Genomic DNA, 22020 nt, shown 5'->3' with positions numbered 1-22020 from the left:
GTTTCATTACCTGCGAAAAAAGCTGTTTTAGGGATAAAAAATCAAAAAATAAGAGTGAAAATTAAGTGTATCAAAACTTTTCCGTCTATCGTGACATTTGCGCACTACGTGCCTTTTTCACATTATCGGACGCAGGTGCAAAAACACGACGTCGTATTTAAATGAAGTTTGCCCTTCGCATTAAAGAGCCCAGAATTATTAGGCAATTAAATCTCTTGCGAAGGAGAAAATTACTACGGTTATGTTTTTTTTTTTTTTTTAATGAAACTCCTCGTTATAGGTCCAAATTGAGAGACTATAAATACTTGGTAACTGATATTACGGTACCAGCGGCGTCAAATGGAATTTACAGACATGGTGGTTCAATTGTGTAATGAAAAACTGGAGGGTTACGTCAAAGTTCTTCATTTTGGTTGGCGTTTCGTGCTTGTGGTTTGTGTTTTAAACTTGTTATGGGCTGTGGTCGCAGTTCTGGGCAATGTCCTCGTCATACGGGCCCTGATGAAAGCAAAGACGATACCCGCTACTTTACGACCACTTTTCTTGAGCCTTGCTGTTTCTGATCTCACTGTTGGATTATTTGCTCAGCTAATGTTTGGTGTTGTTATGGCTTTAATGTTGAAAATGTCTGCTGATGGAAATTTCAACTTGGACTTATTTTGTCCCTCTATTGTGACGATATCTCAGCTCTCTTTGTATGGGTTGGTGACTGCATCTGTTCTATCGGTTGCTGCCATTGCAATCGACAGGCTTCTTGCGGTGTCACTTCATCTACGATACCGAGAACTAGTGACGCCAAGAAGAACTATCATTGTTGTGAAATTATCATGGATTGCCAGTGGGATTATTGCCGGCATTTACATGTTTCTTCCCAACTACAATGACATCGTGGGAGTGTTCATGGAAGTATCGGTGCTTCTTGTGACAGCATTCGCTTATTGTCGGATCTACAAGGTTGTGCATTATCATCAAAATCAAATACAAAGTCAGATCTCACATCAAGAGGCAATCGAGTTTGCTCGAGAAAAACGATCAAGCCTCAATACCTTTTGTGTCTTTGTGGTTCTGTTAGCTTGTTATCTCCCAGACTTGTGTTGTGGTATCTTGATTTTAGCTGAAGAATCTCGAATGCAATTTTTGATTGCGTTCCACGCATCAGGCTTCTTAGTATTTCTCAATTCTTCTATTAATCCCTTGATCTATTATTGGCGATATCAAGAGATTCGTGGGATCATGAAAAACACTGTAAGATCGATATTATCCGTCAGAAATTCGTGACGAGGTGTAGTTTTACACTCCAGCTCCTAAATGTGATATAGAATACAAAAATTTTTCATGATTTTATACACCATTGAAAAGATCTAAAGTGCTCATAACACGAAATTTTTTTTTCTATTTCCTAGTTGATAGCCTATTTAAAATTAGAAATAATCGACCTTTGCGCCTAACAAGTTCTTCTTGACCATTTTTTTGTGCATTGAAAGTACGATTTGGTGGCCAAAAAGTGTCCTTATCAAGCGCGCGGCCGAAACGATCATGTTACATGGCTGTGACATAGAAAACTGTGAAGACACGTCGGCACTATGGTGGAGAAAGGAGAAATCTAGAAGAAAGGACGAACGTTTGCCTGACCGGAACGCCAAATGATGTTAGCTACAAGAATAATATACATAAACCGGGTATTTCTGTACCCTACGTTCCAAAGGATGTAATTGTACGACGAAAATGGACACGTCTCGATCGTCGACATCGAGGAAACTTTTACTCTACAATGTCGACGAACACATACCAATGGTCAAATCAGGGGAAGATAACCAAAGAATCCAGCTAAAAAGAATGCTGACTATGGGGCCTGTTCCCACACCGTACACGATCGTTCAACATTCTTTTCAGCTGACATTTCGCGAGCGAAGAATGGAGAACTTCTTAATGTTGTTTATTTCACGCGCTTGAGTTGTACTTATACTCCTTGTCTTTTCACATTTGCACTTTTCTTATTGTATGAAAACCTACCAATTGTAGTTTCCATCATATTTTAATTACAGAAACACATCAATTTTAATAAATTTTCAGCCCTTTCTTGAGCTGAGCGATATCCTGTTACCTGAACAGTGCGAAATCTCTGGCGGATACTAACATAAACACAAGGTCGAAGGGGCCGTGTATTCTCTAAACCTAGGTTTCCGAAAATCCACCCCACGAGCTAAAAGTAGCTACAGTAACAATTTCATTGTGATAACAGACTGAAACACTGAATAGAGAAACACAAATTTTACTGAATAAGATGGTAGCGAATCTAAGTGCCGTGTGAAAGTCGATGCATAGGAAATAATCATTTACAATACTAATGTCAATGGTTTCTTTCAAGTGGAATGGGTCTTATGGCAGTTGTGCACTCAAGCTAAAGAAGGTTTTCTCTATTAAAATCCCTATTTGAGATTAAATTAAGCCAGATGACTATAAATTCGCTCGTTTTCCGTTTAGTTTGGCCGGCTAGACGATCGCGACGATAGCCTCTGCCTTTGCAATCTCTAAGGGAAGGAGCAACTTACAGTGACACTGCCCGATTACTTCTCGGTGAAAAATCATCGTGCCTCGGGATACAGCTAATTCTTACGTCAAAGGTTAGCTCTTGGTTTGCTAAGGGAATTTCTTTACAGCAATGAAACTCTCGAGCACTCACCGAGATGAACCTTCGCCGCACTTACTGTGAAGGAATAAATGTTATGACAACAGAAACGAACACAGCTACCCATTCTTAACACAGATTTCGCCATAGAAAACAAAACTCAAACGCAACAAAATAGATATTCAATAACGGGAATTTTTTGCTCTAATCTTGACCTGAACACCTCAGGCGAGAAACTGTCTTTGAAGTCTTCGTTTGATGCACGCGGTTCTCCTTCTCCTACTACTTGAGTATGATGTATCACAACTCTCGATAGAGCTTGCTGAAGGTAGGTATACATCGCTATCGGACATTATTTCAAGAGCATTTCAACACTGACTGATACAAAATTACCAGAGGTGTGAGAGTTTTCACAGTTTTCTACGTCATCGCGCTAAATCGTTACCAGTCCACGGGATACATTTAAGACAAAATGACAGCACTTTAGGGCCCGAAAAAACCGAGTTTTAAGTTTTTTGAAATTTTTCTTCTATAGGAATTAGTATGTACATATGATAAGATAAATGTTTGCGTAAAAAGTATTTCGTGTCATCGGCACTTTTAAATGGAGAATGTTTTTAATTGTTGTACGATGATCGAGCAACCAAGGAAGATATGTAGGACTAGCGGTTGGGAAAATCAGCCTTTAAAAACTTGCTGTTAAAGGAGCCACTTCACTATCTGCACCGCTGGAGAGTTATCGTTCAACTTTAAGTGTTAGTTGAAGTCAAGTTCTTTTCGATTCCTTCAATTAAAATAGGTGTCAATGTTCCCTATATCTGTAGCGTAAAAAGTGCTAATGAGAACGTGCATGTGAAAAAGAGATTGCATGATGCATTGTTGCTAATGAGAACGTGTGAAAGTGAGAGAATAATGTTTTGTGCAACACGCAAGAAACATGTAATTTCTATGTATACAACTACATCGTGCGGTATGTTATTCGCAGCCAGTTCGCGTTGTTATTTTGAATTGTAATAAAGCTACTTTTAATCTACATAAGAGTACTTTACTTTCATCGGCCATGCTTGTCCCTGCTTTATTATAGCCTTGTTCCTTGTCAGTCTTCACCAAACGGAGCCATTTTTTTCTCCTTTGTTTAATCTTGTTTCCTTTGTTTCATAATATCTTACTAAACCAATATTTTGTAGTCATTTACAATCTATGTTAGTTTTGTTGTCCCCTAGCTATCTGTATTCCTTCTCGTTGCCTCTCTTGTATTATTTTCTCACTCAACTTATATTTTTTAGCCAGTTTTTTTGTTGTTTTATGTTTCCCTAATGATTTAGTAATGTTTCCTTTGTGTCATATATTTAGCTAACGAACTGATCCTATACTGATTTTGTAGTCATTACAAATTCGAGTCAATTTTTACCGCACATAGCCAAACTTCTCCCTGCCTGGTTTAATACTGCCTCTCTTATGCTTCTCTATCGTGACAAACTAATATTTTGTAGCCATTTATAATTCGTGTCAATATTCTTCATCCCAGCCATCTTTGTTCCATTTTGATTATTTCTTCCACATAAAAACAATTATTTCAAGGTTTTATTCGTTTCGTGATATGGCTGCAAAATATATTTACATCCTCTAAAAAATATAGAACAAATTCGTGAAACGAAATAACGTAGAGAGGATATGAAGAAGAATCTCAAAACATATTGGTAAAGAGAACTTTTCAGATGGATCCGTTTCATTTGAGGCAACCTTCCGAACAGCAATATGATTTCTTCGATAAATTTCTATCGTATCAGGGTTGGTAAGTATTACCGTGGTTTTCCTCCGGCCCGTGTGGCACGCGAATTGGGTACAAATTATTTTTACGGATTTAAGCAAGTAAACATCCTCTCTCGAGTTCTTAAAACGCCACGGACAACAAGATCCACTTCATGGCACTAGAAATTGTATGTATAAACCTGTGGTTCTTCCCCCATCTTTCCTCATGTTGTTCTACTTTTTCTCCCTTTTTTCATTTAGTTTGGATCTGTCGTTGCTGTTTTCTTTCTTTTTTTACAAATTTGTGGAAAATACTCCTCGAATCATTTTGAAAGCTGCTTTTGAAAAAGTTCGCAAAAGCGAACTTTGGCAAAAAGAGGCAGAATAAAGAAATATGTAATCACTCGCCTTCCAATTAATTTCACCTTCTATTCATCTAAATCTTGTTAATTAGTTTCGCATTTAGACGCAAATATATAGCTGACGTCTTAGAAATTTGCGGATTTTAAGCCGTGTTAACTTAAGTAAGAGACATGTTTAAAAAGATCTAGTTTCATCACAGTCTAAACACCAACGCTGTAGTCATATTTTTTCTTCGCGCCATCGTCTACAAATCATTTAGAATATCTACAGCTACGCACTGAGAACGAGGTCTAAATAATTTTTTATTTCTCAAATTTCGACAAAGGTTCGTAGAAATTTCAAGACTCTTCTTACAGTGTAGAGAGTCTCAGTGAGGTTAATCGACAACCGTTTAAGGACCAAAAAATTTAGCCGTTAGGCGTTAAAATTGACAAGTTCAGCCAATAGTCGTAAAAAAAGTTAACCATTAAAAATAACTTTGGTGACAAAAATAAAATGAAATCAATCGTTAGCAGTAAAATAGCCGAAATTTTAACCGTTAGCCGTAAAAACCATCACCCCACTGAGACCCTCAATCTGCAAGTTAAAGTTCAATAAATTGTTCGCGGTACCAATGTCGGAGAGTTCAAAGGCGAAATGTAATTACTTGTATGTGAAACATGCTTTCGGGGAATACTAAAATATCCTCAATCTCAACAAAATTTTAAAGTTAAAGAAAAGTTTGCTTAATAGTGAAACGTCTTTTTAACAACTCATTTTTCATCGTAGAGCTAAGAGTTGGAATTTTTGAAATTTTGTTCCATGCTATTTTCCTATTATCGTAAAGCAGCACTAAACCCATGAAATATGGCGCGACAAATTCTTTATTATCACAATCATTGTACACTACTCAGCTGAATTGCGTTTTGAAAATATATGTTAATTACAGTCTTATTGCAATCCACTTTGTTAGAGGGCTGTTAAATTTTCCAGAGCGCTCAGTTGCCCATGGCCAAAGCTTCAATAACTTGATTGATAACCAAAGTTAGCTGCCTCGAAGTGTTTAGAATTTAAGACTGGAACACTCTCGAACTTCTTTTGCCTGTCACTAGCTGTCGCCAGCAATTAGAACATCTATCAGTTATGTGCTTGACTTGACAGCAATTATACGTTAATTTTCACCTGCTACGTGAAGATTCTTTTGCGCTTTTTGATTGGAAGCTTAAGAGTGATGATTCGACACACGAAGAATACTTGATGGGATATCCACAAAACTGATCAATATTCGTCTGACCATTCATTTTACTCTTTCACTTTTACTGGAATAATCTTGGATCGATCATTAAGGTAAGGCCATTGAAAATCTATCAGCATGAAAATTTGGGATCTTTATTTAACTCTAACTAACTTTAGGCTTACTGTCAAAACGATGGTGTGACCACCCAGAGGAGTGTGTAAAAATTGTCATTCATTAATGTACCTTCAAGCTGGTTTTACGCGTTCTAACCTAAAGTTTTCTCTTGTGGCTGTCTATTATTTGTCGTCCTTACCCTTACTCTGCGATGTCAGCGACCGTAGAGAAGTTTTGCATTCTCTGATTTTGCAGCGTGTTGAGTTGCACGCACAGCCGATATGAGATGGGCCGATGAAGATTATCATCTAAATGTTATCTCCCTTCATTGTGACTTTATCTCAGGTCTCGTAACCACGCCTTGTTCAATGGCGGCAGTTGCGCTGTTTGTTTATCAAAATCTTCTGTACCAGGAGATTGTGACACCAGAACAAGCTTTTGTCGCTTTGCCGTTTATATAGGTTCCTTAGTGGTCTTGCCTCGACTTTTGTCGTGCTTCCGGTCTTAAGTGAAATCTTAAGTGTGTTAACTTGAGGTGATGTCGCTTTTTTGTCTTATTATTACTACAGTTCTTCCACAATTTCTTTACTTGCACTGTTCTGATTAGTTTTTTGATTAAGTATGTTAATTTTAATCTCCATTTTGCATTTCTTTTTTCATGACTGTTTTTTGTAAACTTGATTTTTCAGAGTTTAGACACTATTTTCGGCAAATATCGAAGAACTGAGCAGATTAAAGGAAGTTAGGCGCACCTAAGTGTAACGAATTTAATTTGAAACTCAAATACTACTGTCTGGGCTTGCTCTTAATAGCGTTTTGAATAAATATGTATATCTTAATCTTATTGCTATCCACTTTGCTGGATGGTTGTAACATATTCCAGAGCGTTCAGTTTTCTATGACCAAAGCTGGAATAACTGGGTTGATAACAAACATTGGATGCCTCGAAATGTTCAGAATTTGAAACTGAAGTCCTCTCGAACTTCTTTTAGCTTCCACTTACTGTAAGCAGCAATGAAAACATTCATTCAGTCAAGTGCTTAACTTGACAGCAATTAAAGGCTTGTGGTCACCTGCAAGATTCCTTGGAGCTTTTTGATTGGTAGCTTAGGAGTGATGATTCGACACATAAAGAGTTGATGGAATATCCACAAAACTAATCAATATTCGTCTAACCATGCACATTACTCTTTCACTGATACTATAATAATCTTGGATCAATCATTAAGGTAGGACAATTGAAAATGATGAAAGGATGTCAGCCGTCCCAAAACGGTAAGAATTTGAAACCTAAATACTGAAATGTCCGCAAATTCTTTCCCCTGTCACTGCTGAGTCGTCACCAGCAATAGAAACATCTATTCAACCGGGTATTCAATTTGAAAGTAATTAAGGTCTACTCATGAATACACCTGTGAGATTCCCATGCGCCTTTTAATTGGTAGCGTAAAAATGATAAGTTGAGAGGCATTTGAAATTTGGATGATTATCCAATGAAACCGTCCAACTTTGTCCTAGCAGGTGTTCCCCTCCCTCTCTCAATAGCTGAAACATAATTAAAGACTGATCGATTTTTAAGGCCCTGAAAATGTCTCTTAGCAAGAAAGTGTTGATCTTTGTAGTTAGAAATTAAAGGAGTATTCAAGACTTGGTAAGGAAATTTCAAAGTGGCTTCTTTGCATTTGAAACCAAACATTTTCTCCCGAGATCGTCTCTGGGAAAGTCTTCGTTATTCTTGCTTTTGGAAGGGAAATTTGATCCCAGCCTCTTAACGAAGAGGTTAAACAGTCTTGCATGCTCTTATTTTGCTGCGGGTTTTAGTTATCCAGCTGATGTGGAAGTTTTAATCATATATGGATACTGAATAAGGATGCCAAGAAAGCAATCACTCACTTGATACTCATGCACGCTGACTTTTTTTTTTTGTTTAAACATATTTTTCATTGTTATTACCCAGTTTTCACTCAAAAAAACGAGTACTGTGATTGGTTGATTCTTGGTCACGTGCCCCTGATCATATTCGCGCGCCGTTTTTCCCATATGATTGTTTAAGGGGAAGTCTAAATAGATAACAAAGCACTCAATTTATGGTCCCTCGGGAAATTAGTTTGTTTTTTCTTCTCTCGAGTCTTGATCACCAGGACTCTCGGGAGAACAAAACTAACTGTTTCCCGCGGGACCATACATTAAGTGTATATTGTTTTCCCCAAAAGCACCTAGGCTTAACAAGGAGGATAACAACATTAAAAATTTTAATTCAATCTATTCAGGCTCACACCTTAATAGACACAAAAAACACACACAAATTGTTACAGTAACGTGTTAAACTTACAAAGCAAGGAATATATCATCTAAACAATCAAACAAAGACCCCGGAAAGCGATTCGTACTAATTATGAAACTTTGTACTTCGCGAAAAAAAGGACAGTTGACGTCGCAGACTCAACACCATATAAATAATGTGATTTCCTTGAATTGCATCGCTTCTCGATGACCATGTCTCATCTAGAATATTAGCAGCAGAGGTATTTATTTCAGGTCTCGTTGTATTTCTCAGTAGCCGCATCTTGATTTTCAATGGCGGCAATTGTATCGGATAGGCTTCTTGCAGCGCACTCACACCTTCAGCACCAGGAAATTGAGAAAAGACTTTGAACAAGTAGTTATCGCTCTGTCGTTTATTTGAGGTTGGTGTATTTATGACGGAGCTGTCGCTTTTTGTAGTAGGTGTTGCCTACTGTCGGATTTAAAATAGAGTTGTCAGAAGTAATAACATGGCAGCTTAGCCTTAAAGCAGAGTAATAAAGCACAATTGCTGTACGCGTTTATACGCGTCTACCATTATCTAACAGTTGGTCCTGCGTGGGGTTCGCGCGTGATATTAATCCTAATAGGCCAAAGGACATTTGAACTCAAAGGAAGTATATAAACTGATTTCAGGTGATAAACACGGAATATAATTTATTTGAGAAATTATTCGTAATGTCATATGAGTGCTTCCGCCAAAGTGACCGTTCAATACTGGTGAAGATGATACAAACAGGCCATGTGGACTCAGTAAAGTCACATCGCAGTGGTGGTCAAAATGTCGTGGACTCACGAGGCACAACCTCGTGAGATGATAATTTTATGGAACCCTTTAAAAATATGTTTACTTTCTATTTCGTTTCAAATTGACAACAAAGAACTATTATTGAAATACACTCATCGTTAATAACATATGGACTGTCTCATACTTATGCTAATAAGATTGGTATTCGAAATAAGTGACAAGTTGGCGCCCAAAGAAGCAGGTGCATCAACAATTTCTTAGATGTATGATATAAAAATAGGTCTTGAAATATCTCAGTATGATTGCTTAGATAACTACAGAAGTGACGAAGAGAGCGCTGTGATTGGTCGACGATTACGTCATGAAATGTTATGATCACCCTTCGTAAGGTGATTATCATAATGACACACTTTTAAACTTTCCGAATAGACAGTGAGCTATAAATGAAATGAGAGAAGATGAACTTTTCCTGGCTATCCCCTTCTTTGTATGATTTTGCTGTGACAAATTTCGATCTCTGCGAGTATTTTTGAATGATCCCATAGACATCGAATTTGATATGGAGATTTCTGACAATGCTGATTACCACCTGCGAATAATTAGTAAATATGATTTAACTATTTAATCTTTTTTAAAGCCATGAACCGCTCAAGAACGTTTACATGCGTTAACAATGTTTGCCGCTTCAGTCACAGCTAAGCAGATAGGTCTGCGATCACTATTTGTTTAAATACAAATACGAGTGACTCTCACAGCGGTATCATATTTCCACTTTCCATATCTTTCTGAAAATCGGCAAATTAAACTGTTCCTGTTTGTATTGATTCTCGCGGCGACCAATTTGAAGAGTAAGTTCGCAATGGGGTCCCTTTTCTGCGAACAGAGGTTGGAAGAAAATATGAAGCTCCTGACTCACCATTGGATTTTTATGATTACATTTTGTGTCCTGAACTTGATGTTTTCCGTTTTGACATGTCTTGCAAATCTCATCGTTATCAGCGCTCTGAGAAAGGCATCATCAGTACCTTCGAATCTGAAGATATTGTTCCTGAGTCTTGCTGTGGCTGATTTCGCTGTTGGAATGTGCCCTCAGCTGATGTTTGGAGTTATTGTTGCAGTGATGTTGCACAAAAACGCAAATGGAGACCAGCCCTTTGACTTGTGTTCAACCAGCTTTATTTTGCTCTATTTCTTCTTATTTCTGTTGGCGTCCGCCTCGTTCTTGACCATTCTAGCCATTGCTGTGGATAGATATCTAGCAGTTTCTCTTCATCTCCGATATCAGGAACTCGTCACTACTAACCGAATTGTGTTAGCGTTGATATCTTTATGGGTAACAAGCGTTGTCACCGCTGCACTATTCGTGTCTCTTCCAAACAACAATCATTTGGTGGTTGTGATTGTCGAAGCCGTTGGATTTCCTGTGACAACCATAGCATACATCCGAATCTACATGGCCGTAAGATATCATCAGAACAGAATAAATAGCCAAATGAGAGAGGGTGGTCATCGCTTGAAAGTATTTATCCGTGAGCAGAGGGCAGCTATCAATTCTTTGTTTTTCTATGTTATTTTCCTGGCTTGTTACACCCCACATTTATGCGGCACGATTTTGTTATTAACTGACAGTACTTCAATATCCTATTTAGTAGCCAATCATGCAACTTTGCTCTTGGTTATTCTAAATTCTGCGTTAAACCCGCTGGTTTACTGCTGGCGATATAGACAAATTCGCGTTTACGCGATAAACACGATAAGGAAACTCTTAATCTCGCGTGACTCTGAATAATTTCTATCCATGCAAGAATTGAAACGTATAGCATATTTTAATAATCACAAAGGAGGGTCAAAATTCTCTTTCGGTGCCCTCGGCTTGTTTTGTAAAATATCGCTCATTCAAGAAGTAGCACATTTGAAGAAAAGATTAAGCATTAGTATCGTTTAATTCTCCTTCACATATTTCGCACTAAGGAGTATGTTAATAGTCAGTTTTGATTAGTGGACTAAACGACTCTTAAGAAAAATATTACAAATAAGTCCTTATGACGTTGAGCGTTACTATGGTGATATTGTATTTCCAGAGCAGCTGATATGAATCCTATGAGGACACAAAATCCATCATAAAATGTTGTTGAATTAGCTTTGACAAGCACGTTTGAACCTTTTTTAAAACGATTCTATGTATTATTCCTTTTATCGTCACTTCACAACTTTGGTATTACAAATACAACATACTCAGATATAAAGCTAATGTCGCACCACTTTTCATAATTTTTCTGTAAAAATACAACGATAAAACAACATGTCATCAAAACATTAAATGATATATATATATATAAAAGAAGAAGACGTTTTCGTAGATTAATTAGACTCTTTTGAATGTCAAACTAAACTTTTTTTTTAACAAATTTAAAGAAATTTATGTCCCCACTGCAACGTCCTAACGTGTTTGTCAGTCACCGAATTCTTTTTTCCGGGGTGAAGTTGTCGATTCCCAATCACATGAAAATTAATGTATCGATGGTTTTTTTTATACAGCAGGAGCCACTTGATCTTCTTTAGATATGAACTTTTTCTGCTTTCTTGTTGAAGAAAAAAATTTCAAATGTTCAACAGTAGTAACAATAACTGATTGAAGTAATTAGTTCGCCGTCTGACAGTATTAGATGATGTTTGGCCTTGAGGATGATCTTTCACTTGATGCTCGTCATGCTCGTCATCACCTTGCATAATTTCACGAACAAATTTATGATGGCACAAATCTCTTACAGAGACGAAATTTCCAAATCGCGAAACGAATTCCCCTTCCCCTAATATACACAAGCACTCAGTTTTTGTATAGAATTAGAATTCGGCAACCACAAAACACCACATAGGCGTGCCTTCGAAAGTTCCTCGGGAAACGTCTTGTTTGCAAGACGCTCTTCATGAGGAATATTGTCCACGCTAGATAGTAAATATCAAGACTTTTTTTGTCAAAAAGAATACACTAATATTGGTTCCTTTTCGACGTCGAAATGTCGTCGTTTTGGATCTTCCTAAAAGTGTTAGTCTTAACTTTTTGTAGCTGAAAATCGTCTCTTATCTATATAAAATTGTCAATTTTGACATTTTTCATTCATCACAGATGATATGCAGGAGTGATCTTACATGAATGTGCTTGGATGTGGTTTTTATCTTTGAGAGTAACCCTGACTGAAATATTTCTCACTCGTTTCCTGCGCCCACCCACGAGAGTGTTATATATCAAGATGAAAGTAGAAATTCGTATCCGTTAGCGTAATAGTAAAGCTTTGTTGGTATCGTAAAACATTGACATCAAAAACAGTTTGAAAAGACCATACAAGAACGGTGAATGCAAAGCTTGAGAAAATACTTTTTCAGTTTCTAACTTGAAGGTAAAGTACGTTTTACCGATATCTACCTTTTCTCTGACATAAAATAATTGAACCCAGCGACAGTATCGTGGACAAAGCCAAGGACAAACGGTGGCATTTCAAAAATATTTACATGATAAATGAACGTGTTTAACTTTTCGCATTTATATCGATGGATTGATATCATTTCCCGATTGTAATTCAGTAATGTCATACGTACAGGATACCACTCTGACGTCATTTATTATCTTGGAAAACGATGAAGACGGCTATCTTAAATAGGACTCGTATAAGATTTTTTAGTGATTTCCTAATGAGACACAATGCCTGTAACCGAGATCTTTCTTTCATTTACCTCCCATCCCATATTTGGAAGGCAGTGAGTGAAAACACACGGCCGCACAGGACTATTGAAAGCCAGAAAGTTTCCCTAATTTGTTCAACACTTGATACCTTCTCAATTGTTTACTGCCGGTGCATGATAGGATCCTATTTAAAAAAGTGATTAAAACCTACGCTTCATCTTCGACACGAGAAGCCAAATTTGAATTTTGTCTCTGAGAAGTCGCAATTCACAAGTTGAATAGAAACTTCGGTAGACTACTAATCATAATGGTTGGGTTTTACATTCATCAGTTCAAAGGAATTTGCTCCCTCTTGATATAAATAGTGTTACGAGCTTTTGAAAAAGATAAATTGATTTACTTCTGCCTTGAATTTGCTTCTAAATCCTTCACCGGTGTACATTTGCGAAATTCTCATCCGGATATCTCCTACCAGCTTGTCATTTACAGCTTTGCAGCAAAAGACTCGTATCCTGGCAACCATATTGAAATGTTGATATTTTGATCGGAACTTTTTGAAAGGAGATATCAGATTAAAATTTCTTAACGATGACAACTTCATCAAAAAAGCGTCACGCATAATTAAATTGAAATTTCCTTTCAATTACCGAAAATATAAAATAAAGCCCCCTAAAGCGATTAAAACAAAAGTGGGATTCCCCATAGGGTCCTCAATAGTGAATCATGCTGGGCCGTTCGAGTTCTACTAATCCATTAGATGTTTTTTGTTTTTTTTAAGTTTTAATATTTGGAGCATCGATTGCTTTCAATAGTTCATTTCTCCTGTATTTGTTTGAAGGAGAAACTCACTTGAACAGATACCTATTGGTTGAGAGTTAATTATTTGCTTCTGTTCGAGAGGAACTAATGATTTCATCGCCCTGACCCGCTATTGATCGATTATAAGACCTGGTAGAATGACTGTGTGATCGGTGCACAATTTCGCGTGAAATAAAGTTTAGCGTGTTTCAACGAAGTATCATGCGGCTTTTATTTCATAAAAAGTTGCAATATGGCAATATTTATTTTGCTATTTACTTTTGCCTTATGTAAAAATTCAAATTTGCATAGATGGCTTAAAAAAGCTTGCCTCGAGGTGTAATTCTGTTATCTCACAAAACGATTTCCATTTTAGTGATTGTACAAAAGAACGACATTTTCGCCTTTCTTTAGAGAGATATCGAAGAACCTTAATTTGACCATTCTATTTCCTCGCGGTTATCGTCCAAAGAATGTATTTATGCAGTACTCGTGTGGTTAGGCAATTATTCAATGGGCACAGAACATTCATAGGCCGTGTTTAAAGCAGCATGAACTCCACCTATTTACAGAGCACAATAAATATTTAATCGCGCAAATATTAGAATTTGGAAGTAAGTCTTAGGAGATCTGCTCAACACTCTCTGTTTATTATCCTGTAGGAGATACAGTTGGCCAAAGGACAGAGCAACCAAAACGATTATCTCATGGTCGAAAAGTTTTGCGATCTGCAGTTACAGGAGTTACACATAATGCTACATTCTAACAGGGGGTTTTTATTATTTCTCTTTATTTCAATTTTGTTTTCTTCTCTCGTGGCGACCATTGGAGGCTTTCTCGTGATTGGTGCCATGTGGAAAAGTTCGTCGATGTCGCCTGTAGTGAGGAAGGTATTCATGAGTTTGTCTTTTTCGGATCTTGCCGTGGGAATATTCGCACAGCCCTTGTTCGGTGGCATCATAGCGGAGATGTTACGAATGGCAGCCAATGGAGAATATAACTTCTCCGTCTTCTGCCCAGTCACACTCACCATAAGTCATTTTTGTACCTTTTCACTGGCCTGCGCTTCGTTCTTGAACGTTACGGTAATTGCTATCGATCGACTCCTCGCAATTTATCTCCACCTTCGCTATCATGAACTTGTGACTTCCAAACGTCTCTCTCTGGCTTTGGTGTCTGTGTGGATAGCAAGTGGAATTGCTGCGGGTATTTACATCTCTCTTCCAGCATACAGTGACATGGTAGCTAACGTACTTTTGATTCTTGGCCTCTTCCTTACATCTGTGGCTTATTTTAAAATCTATAATGCTGTGATATATCATCGGAATCAAATACAAACTCAGTTACAGAGGCATGATGATCAAGAAATATCCAAAGCTCGAGAGAAAAAGTCTGCAATCAACGCACTCGTTGTTTATGTTGTTTTCCTGGGATGTTATCTGCCCTATTTATGCTGTACTTTGATATTAATAGCGGATAATTCTCGAGCGTCGTCTATAATAGCGTATTATGTCTCATTCATCTTGATTCTGTTGAATTCTTCTATAAATCCGATCATTTACTGCTGGCGAATTCGCGAAATTCGTCAAATTGTAAAGAGAATTGTGAAGAATTTATTATGTTAAAGCAATTGACTTTATTGGTATAGGCGTTGGAGTAAGATTTAATCTTTAATTTGCCTTGAAAGAAGGCGTTATACCCTTTTACTGTCTTTAAGTCTATTCTTTTATTTTTGAGGCAAAGTTTAGTTCAGATAATCTATATGCAAGGAATTGAAAATTGTACAGTAAAGACAACGAGTAACTTAAGTTTCTAGAAGTAAATGCATTTCTTGAATTCAAAGTCACATTCATGCTCACTGCTTCGTTGTTTTGATTCCTGCTGCGTATTTACAAGGTGCGTTTTTTTTTAAGTTTGCAATTTTAACTATTGATTCAATACCCGGCAATCTGAAGTTCAGCTCTCTTTTTTTCGGTAAAGCGGAAAGAAATAGGAAAAAAAACCGGATGGATAACGAATCCACGATATTTCTCTTGATATGTCAAAAAAAAAAACAAACAAAGCTTTGCTGTCAAACAGAGAACAAATAACAGATGTCACATTGTAGGTGTCATTCGTGTGCCTATTGCGATGTCTAAACTTGACATGTTATTTTCCGTCAATAACCATTACGAGTGCTGATTAAATTTACATCTTATCAGAGTCTGAGGGGCAAACTCTTTTTCGACAATTCTTGATTGTCTCCGAGTTTTTCAATGTTAACGTAAACTGAATAAAATTCCATGCAATACCGTGTTTCTGCCTAATTAATTAAACCAATGATGTTGTGACGTTGATGGGCTTATCTGCTTGCAAACAGATCACGAGCAGAAAATTGACAATATGTTGGGATACCCGACCGTTACGTTACTAATTTAAGGTACGAAGAGGTAATTACTCGGTAGAGCAGGGGACTAAAATTGTCTTGAGCATAATTAACTTTTTTGGGAACCCGGAGAGCACTTGAAGAAATGACAGTTCAATGACAGCTCTACATTTTTTTTTCCTTTCACAAGTGGGACATTCTCTTGCGAGAAAAGCTCGCCTTACCAAAGTTGCTCAAGAACGTTCCGGATGTCTATTTTAGCCTTCTGAAGATTCTTTGCACAAAGGATTTGTTTTTTTTTAATTTCATGGCAAAGGAGCCATGCTTTAATCATTGTGTTATAACATCAAAACGGGATTCCATATAGAGATCAAATCAATGATTACATGTGGCTCTTGTACTCTCCTCACAGCGAAAGTTATGCATTTCTTCTGGAAAAAATGATGATTCCTGTCGGTTTTTAAAATAGTGTCCATATGAAGGAAGCCAACGCTAAGTCAGTATTTCAAAACATCTGCAATGTGAGACCACGTTTCTTTTCGCCCACCTGTCGTATCTGAGCGGCAAAAGAAAAATTTTTGATCGCTTGGCTTCGCCTTTTCAAGTTGAAACTTTTCTCACTTCCTTTCGACACGCTACCAGTAAAACGGTAGAAATTTATGTCTATGAATGTCTAACATACATAAAACTGAAAAATAAGACTATCACTATGGCTCGAGTGAACTTATACGCCAACACGAGAGGCCTATGTACCACGTGGACCTGTCAGCAGCTAGTTAAAGCCGCTCTCATGTACCCATCCCTTAATTTGTTCGTGGGTCGTCTTCGCTGAGTTTTCGCAAGTTAATTAATATTATATTGCAGCGAAATTTCTGTGTCCGTTTGTCCGTTTCGAAAGCTGTACGGGAAAAAAAAAACAGATGATTCACGAGTGAAAGCCCTTGCATGCTAACCAAACTCGATTCCCGATTCTAGCCTCCAATTTTCATCCCGTGCAGAAATCAGCAATGCAAATTAGACAAGAACTTTGGACTGAAATGCACTATCCGAGAGATATCCTCGTTACATCAGACCAGGATATCACTTTTCTTTTTTTTAATTTTTTATTCAGCTTCATGAATGAATGTTTTTCAGACTCTCCTCAATTTCGAACCAATCGCCGAGTTGCAGATTTAGATAACTTGTCAACGCGTCAACTTTTGCTTGCTAGAAGCTGGCTGATTAGAAATTTATTTTCAGCTGTTTTGACGAAAAGTTATATTCTTCTAAAGAGGACTATTTGTTTACACCTAAGAGGTCTTTTCCTGTGTCCCTTTGCTTATCACCCCCACTTGCAGGCAATTGAACATTCAGAAAGCTATTCTCTAAGAGAGAATTTTTGAATGGCAAAAGAAACTTTGTAAAATTAATGATGAGGTAATCAATAATTACAAACACTCACGCTGGCACAGCATTTGTTGACACGCGAACACGCGTTCGAATTAAGCACTTTAATGGAGAAAGTCGAAACTGACAGACGCCGGAACTCAACACTCCACAATGAATCGCTAAAATACTGTAAAATATAGGTTCAGGGCCCAGTTGTATAAAGGGTGGATAACGCTATCCAACGGATAAATCGCTATCCAGCGGATAAGTGATAGCATAACGTGTAGCGTTATCCACCGGATAGAGATTTATCCACTGGATAGCGTTATCCGATCTTCGAACAACCGGGGCCAGATGGATAAACATAAAGAAATTGAAGTTTTCCGTGTCCTCACGCCTCGTTAGCCATAAATGACAATTGAAGACGACTTATGTTCATTTAGCACGATTCGCCGTTGAAATCGTAATTGGAGTTTTATGGTCATTGAGTGTCACGAGTCAATTGTTCTGTAGAACTTGCATGATGTTAAAGAGGTGTCTACATTGACATTATGAAAGGACCACAGTTTGACACATGACTAATAAAACCCTGCCAAAGGCAAATACCATCTCTAATAATTTCGAACGTGATATTTTGGTGTTAATAACATTCAGTTTTTTTTTTTCTGAACAATTTTCTGTTCCCAAATATTTAAAAATTAAACGTTAATTATTTTCTTAAATGGATACGTAACAAGATTTCTACGAGGATCAGTCGACTTAACTATTTGCCTCGTTTCTTCCTCGTTATAATGTTCAAGAGATACTTTTTACCTTTTTTAATTTCCCTCAATGCATGAATGTCATTAAAAAATAAACAAATTTATGGTAGAAATGAGAAATAAGAAATAAAACTGACCCACTATTTTATGAGCTAGGACTTTCAGCTACACTCAAAATATTTCTCTTGTGAATTTCCTCGAAATACTCTACCATAGCAAATTTGGCGGATAAGGAAGAGTTCTGTAGCAATATAGAATGAAATATGTAAAGCAACATCTGCAGACATGGCAGAAGTCAATTTAAAATATCAGTCATTTTCTTTAAATAAATTCATATTTACATGAGGTATTTTCTCTTTAATATTTCATGTTCATAAAGTCATGTTAAGTTTACCTTGAGTTCAACATGGTTTCCTCCTTTTGTTTTCAGAAGCTTGAAAGATTCCAAGAACTTGCTCTTTTTCACGCCACGTTCGTGCTTAACTTTTCCATTTTAAACTTGACATTTTCAATCGTGGCACTCGTCGGAAACCTCCTTGTCATTAGTGCATTGTGGAGAACCTCTTCGATACCATCCACATTGAGGAAGTTGTTTATCAATCTTGCTTTCTCCGATCTTGCCGTAGGGTTGATTCCACAGTTAACATTCGGTATTATCAACGCAACGATACTTAAAATGGTGGCAAGTGAAAACCACAGTTTCGATGTCTTTTGCCCCATTATTTTTACATTTCATCATTTCTCTGCGTTTCTGCTGGCTTCAGCCTCATTTTTTACCGTAACCACCATGGCTTTGGATCGATTTCTTGCTATTTACCTCCATTTGCGATATCATGAGCTGGTCACATCTAACCGCGTAACTGCAGTTTTGGCCGTGTTGTGGCTTACAAGTGGTCTTTGCGCTACCGTTTTCATTACAATTCTTCGCTATGCCTTTGTGACTGTGGCTGTTGAGGTGTTCGGACTGCTTGTCTCAACGGCTATTTTCATTTATCTTTCAAGAGTTGTAAAATATCATCAAAATATGATACCAAAGCAATGTGAGCTGGAAAAAGGCGGAGCAATGGAGAAGCTTCGAGAAAAGAAGTCGTTTGTCAATGCTTCAGTTGTTTATGTTGTTTTTCTTGTTTGCTACGTTCCAAACTTGTGTTGTGCAATTGCGCTGATGAACGATGAATTCCGTTTGTCCTACAGAGTAGCTAATCATGTCTCCGTATTCTTAATTTTTCTTAATTCATCCCTTAATCCCTTGGTTTATTGCTGGCGATATAAAGAGATCCGCAAACACTTGAAAAGAACTCTGAAAAAGATCCTACGCATCAATTCGACAATTTAGACTCAGCGGCAGCGGCAGAAAATAAACAAAACACTTCCGTCTTTATTAGAAGACCACCGGGTTAGATACAAAGAGTTAATGACGTCTGAACATCAGAGAGTTACAATGAAAATCAACCAACACTAAAGGAGTTCCTGATTTAACTTGACTGTAGCACAGTGCTGTCCGTTTTTAAAATTTAAATTAAGAGCTTCTACAACACTCTTTCCGAATCATTCGATTCTATGTTAATTTGGACTAATATATGGTTTATTTTGACACTTTTGTCACCTCAAGATGTCAAGATGATTTGTCTTATAACACATCCGGCAAACAAATACAGTTTAGCACCGAAATGGCGCCAAAATGGCGCCAAAAAGACATATATAGCGCCACATATGACAAAAAGATACATATGGCGCCAAAAAGACATTATATGGCATACCGACCGATGGCAGTTTAGTACAAAGCACCATTATTTAGTCATTAACTCTGTCAGATCATGTGCTCTCTTTTCTTACTCTGGAATAACACTTTCAGTTCGACTTCAACCTTAGTCATTTAAAGGGGAAAATGACCTCGATCTTACCTTCCCCTTGATGCAGCTTTGCTTGTTCCGGCAAGCATTTATCAAAGATGAATTTGTATGATTGTCGTTTCTTAATTACAGTTAGGATTATAAAGGGCCTATCTGCACTAACGACATGATTGTTTATTTAGACAAATTTTCTGTCATCACCAACACTTTACAAGTGCGGATGGTTTGCCGCGACTTCACAATTTTTTTGCCGAAGCGCACAAATTTTCAAACGCACCGCCGACAAAATTTGACCTGGGTAAGAGCTAGCTAGGCTAGTGATAATACCCAAATAGTGATCGAATGGTGCGAATACTCGCGAATAGTGACAAATAGCGACGAATAGTGGCGAATAGCGATGAACGGTGGCGAATAGTGACCGAATAGTCGCGAATAGTGACGAATAGCGACGAATAGTGGCGAATAGCGATGAATAGTGGCGAATAGTGACCGAGTAGTGCGAATAGTGACGAATAGTGGCGAATAGCGATGAATAGTGACCGAATAGTGCGAATAGTCGCGAATAGTAACGAATAGCGACGAATAGTGGCGAATAGTGGCGAATAGTGACCGAGTAGTGCAAATAGTGACGAATAGTTGCGAATAGCGATGAATAGTGGCGAATAATGACGAATAGCGACGAATAGTGGCGAATAGCGATGAATAGTGGCGAATAGTAACGAATAGCGACGAATAGTGGCGAATAGTGACCGAGTAGTGCGAATAGTGACGAATAGTGGCGAATAGCGATGAATAGTCGCGAATGGTGACGAATAGCGACGAATAGTGGCGAATAGTGACAAATAGTAAAAAAAAAATGAATTGATAATGAAATAAAAATATTTATTGCCCTATTTCATCGATTTACTGGATTCAAATTTGTGTATATACCGATCACCTGACAAAAAAGGAATAGGAGAAGGTATGGACTGGACCATTAGACCCTTGGACTATTGTTTGGACCATTTTATTCATACTCGAAAAGAAAATAGAACAAATAAATCAAAAACGTATTTGCATCATGAAACAATTCATGAATGGTTCCTATGAAGACCAGGAAGTAAAACAGTTTTCATTCAGCCGGGGCGACCTACAACAGGGGAGTAATTTTCCGGTCGCCGCTTCATCAGACTAACAACAAAGCAGTAGATGTGGCTGCACAAGATCCTCCACAACATCTGGTACTGCTTCTAGAACAGTCGATCTTCCAACATTGAAATTCAGCCCAATGCCCTCATAAGAGTTCCCGTGCGCCAGACGTTACAAACCAAGTGCGAGTACTTTTTCTGGAGCAAAGCAGTCACGCAATTTGGTGTTTTCGCGTGTTACAGCGGGTCGCAAAACATTCAACAGAATATCGAAGGTACAACGATCCATTCGCAGTTTCCTTCTAAAAAACTCCCCGGGAATCGTTTGGTCACTGTGGTAGATCTCGACCCAAGACCGGTTTGGTCTTTGAAGTTTCCAAAAGTAAGGGTTGTGTCGACGTGCCCGGCGTCTCCGTCTTCTACGGTGTTCAATCATTAAAAGAGTTGCTTGGCGTCTAGGAAATTGATGCCTTAATACTATGCTCATCATAAGCATCATTTTGTCAGCCATTTGAGCGAAATACACGCCACTAGTTGAAGCATTTGAAAATGTTCAATTAACCCGCCAAAACGTTTGATGTTTTGGCGCGCACAGAAATTGAATAAATTAAAATAAAATATGATATCGATGTTATTTTTGACAGCTTACTGACAGCTTCGACATTTCTAGCGCAGATGCACAGGCAGCCCAATCTCCAGCTGTGAGATGATCACCTTGATCACCTTGATCACCTAGAAAACCTCGAAATGGAAAACTCGCTAAAATGGGTTCTTTTCATCAAAGTAAGCGGTCAAATAACAAGTGATACGCTGAGGACGTAAGGTGAGGTATTTTTATTGAGAATTTGATGATTTTTACTTTGTTAAAGCGGTCGTAAATATTCCCATACAAACTCTTATAATTCCGCCATGACTGTTATTGTGCAAGATGATCATCTCA

General features: G+C 37.7%; 3 protein-coding genes across 3 annotated transcripts; all 3 read left to right on the top strand.

The window, feature by feature from the left end:
• The first annotated feature begins 354 nt into the window (after positions 1-354).
• LOC131783629 (adenosine receptor A1-like) lies at positions 355-1278 on the top strand. Its single transcript, XM_059100387.1, has one exon. The coding sequence runs from the start codon at positions 355-357 to the stop codon at positions 1276-1278; it is 924 nt and encodes a 307-aa protein (XP_058956370.1).
• An 8652-nt stretch (positions 1279-9930) lies between these two features.
• LOC131783647 (melanocortin receptor 4-like) lies at positions 9931-11224 on the top strand. The gene has a single exon (XM_059100409.2). The coding sequence runs from the start codon at positions 9986-9988 to the stop codon at positions 10913-10915; it is 930 nt and encodes a 309-aa protein (XP_058956392.1). The 5' UTR covers positions 9931-9985; the 3' UTR covers positions 10916-11224.
• Positions 11225-18887: 7663 nt separating this feature from the next.
• On the top strand, positions 18888-19436 carry LOC131783627 (melanocyte-stimulating hormone receptor-like). The gene has a single exon (XM_059100384.2). The coding sequence runs from the start codon at positions 18888-18890 to the stop codon at positions 19434-19436; it is 549 nt and encodes a 182-aa protein (XP_058956367.2).
• Positions 19437-22020: the final 2584 nt, after the last annotated feature.

This window comes from Pocillopora verrucosa, chromosome 4 (assembly GCF_036669915.1).
Source record: "Pocillopora verrucosa isolate sample1 chromosome 4, ASM3666991v2, whole genome shotgun sequence".
Classification (NCBI taxonomy): Eukaryota; Metazoa; Cnidaria; class Anthozoa; order Scleractinia; family Pocilloporidae; genus Pocillopora; species Pocillopora verrucosa.
Note: the sequence above shows the minus strand (reverse complement) of the source record. Positions and strands in the feature narration are given on the sequence as shown.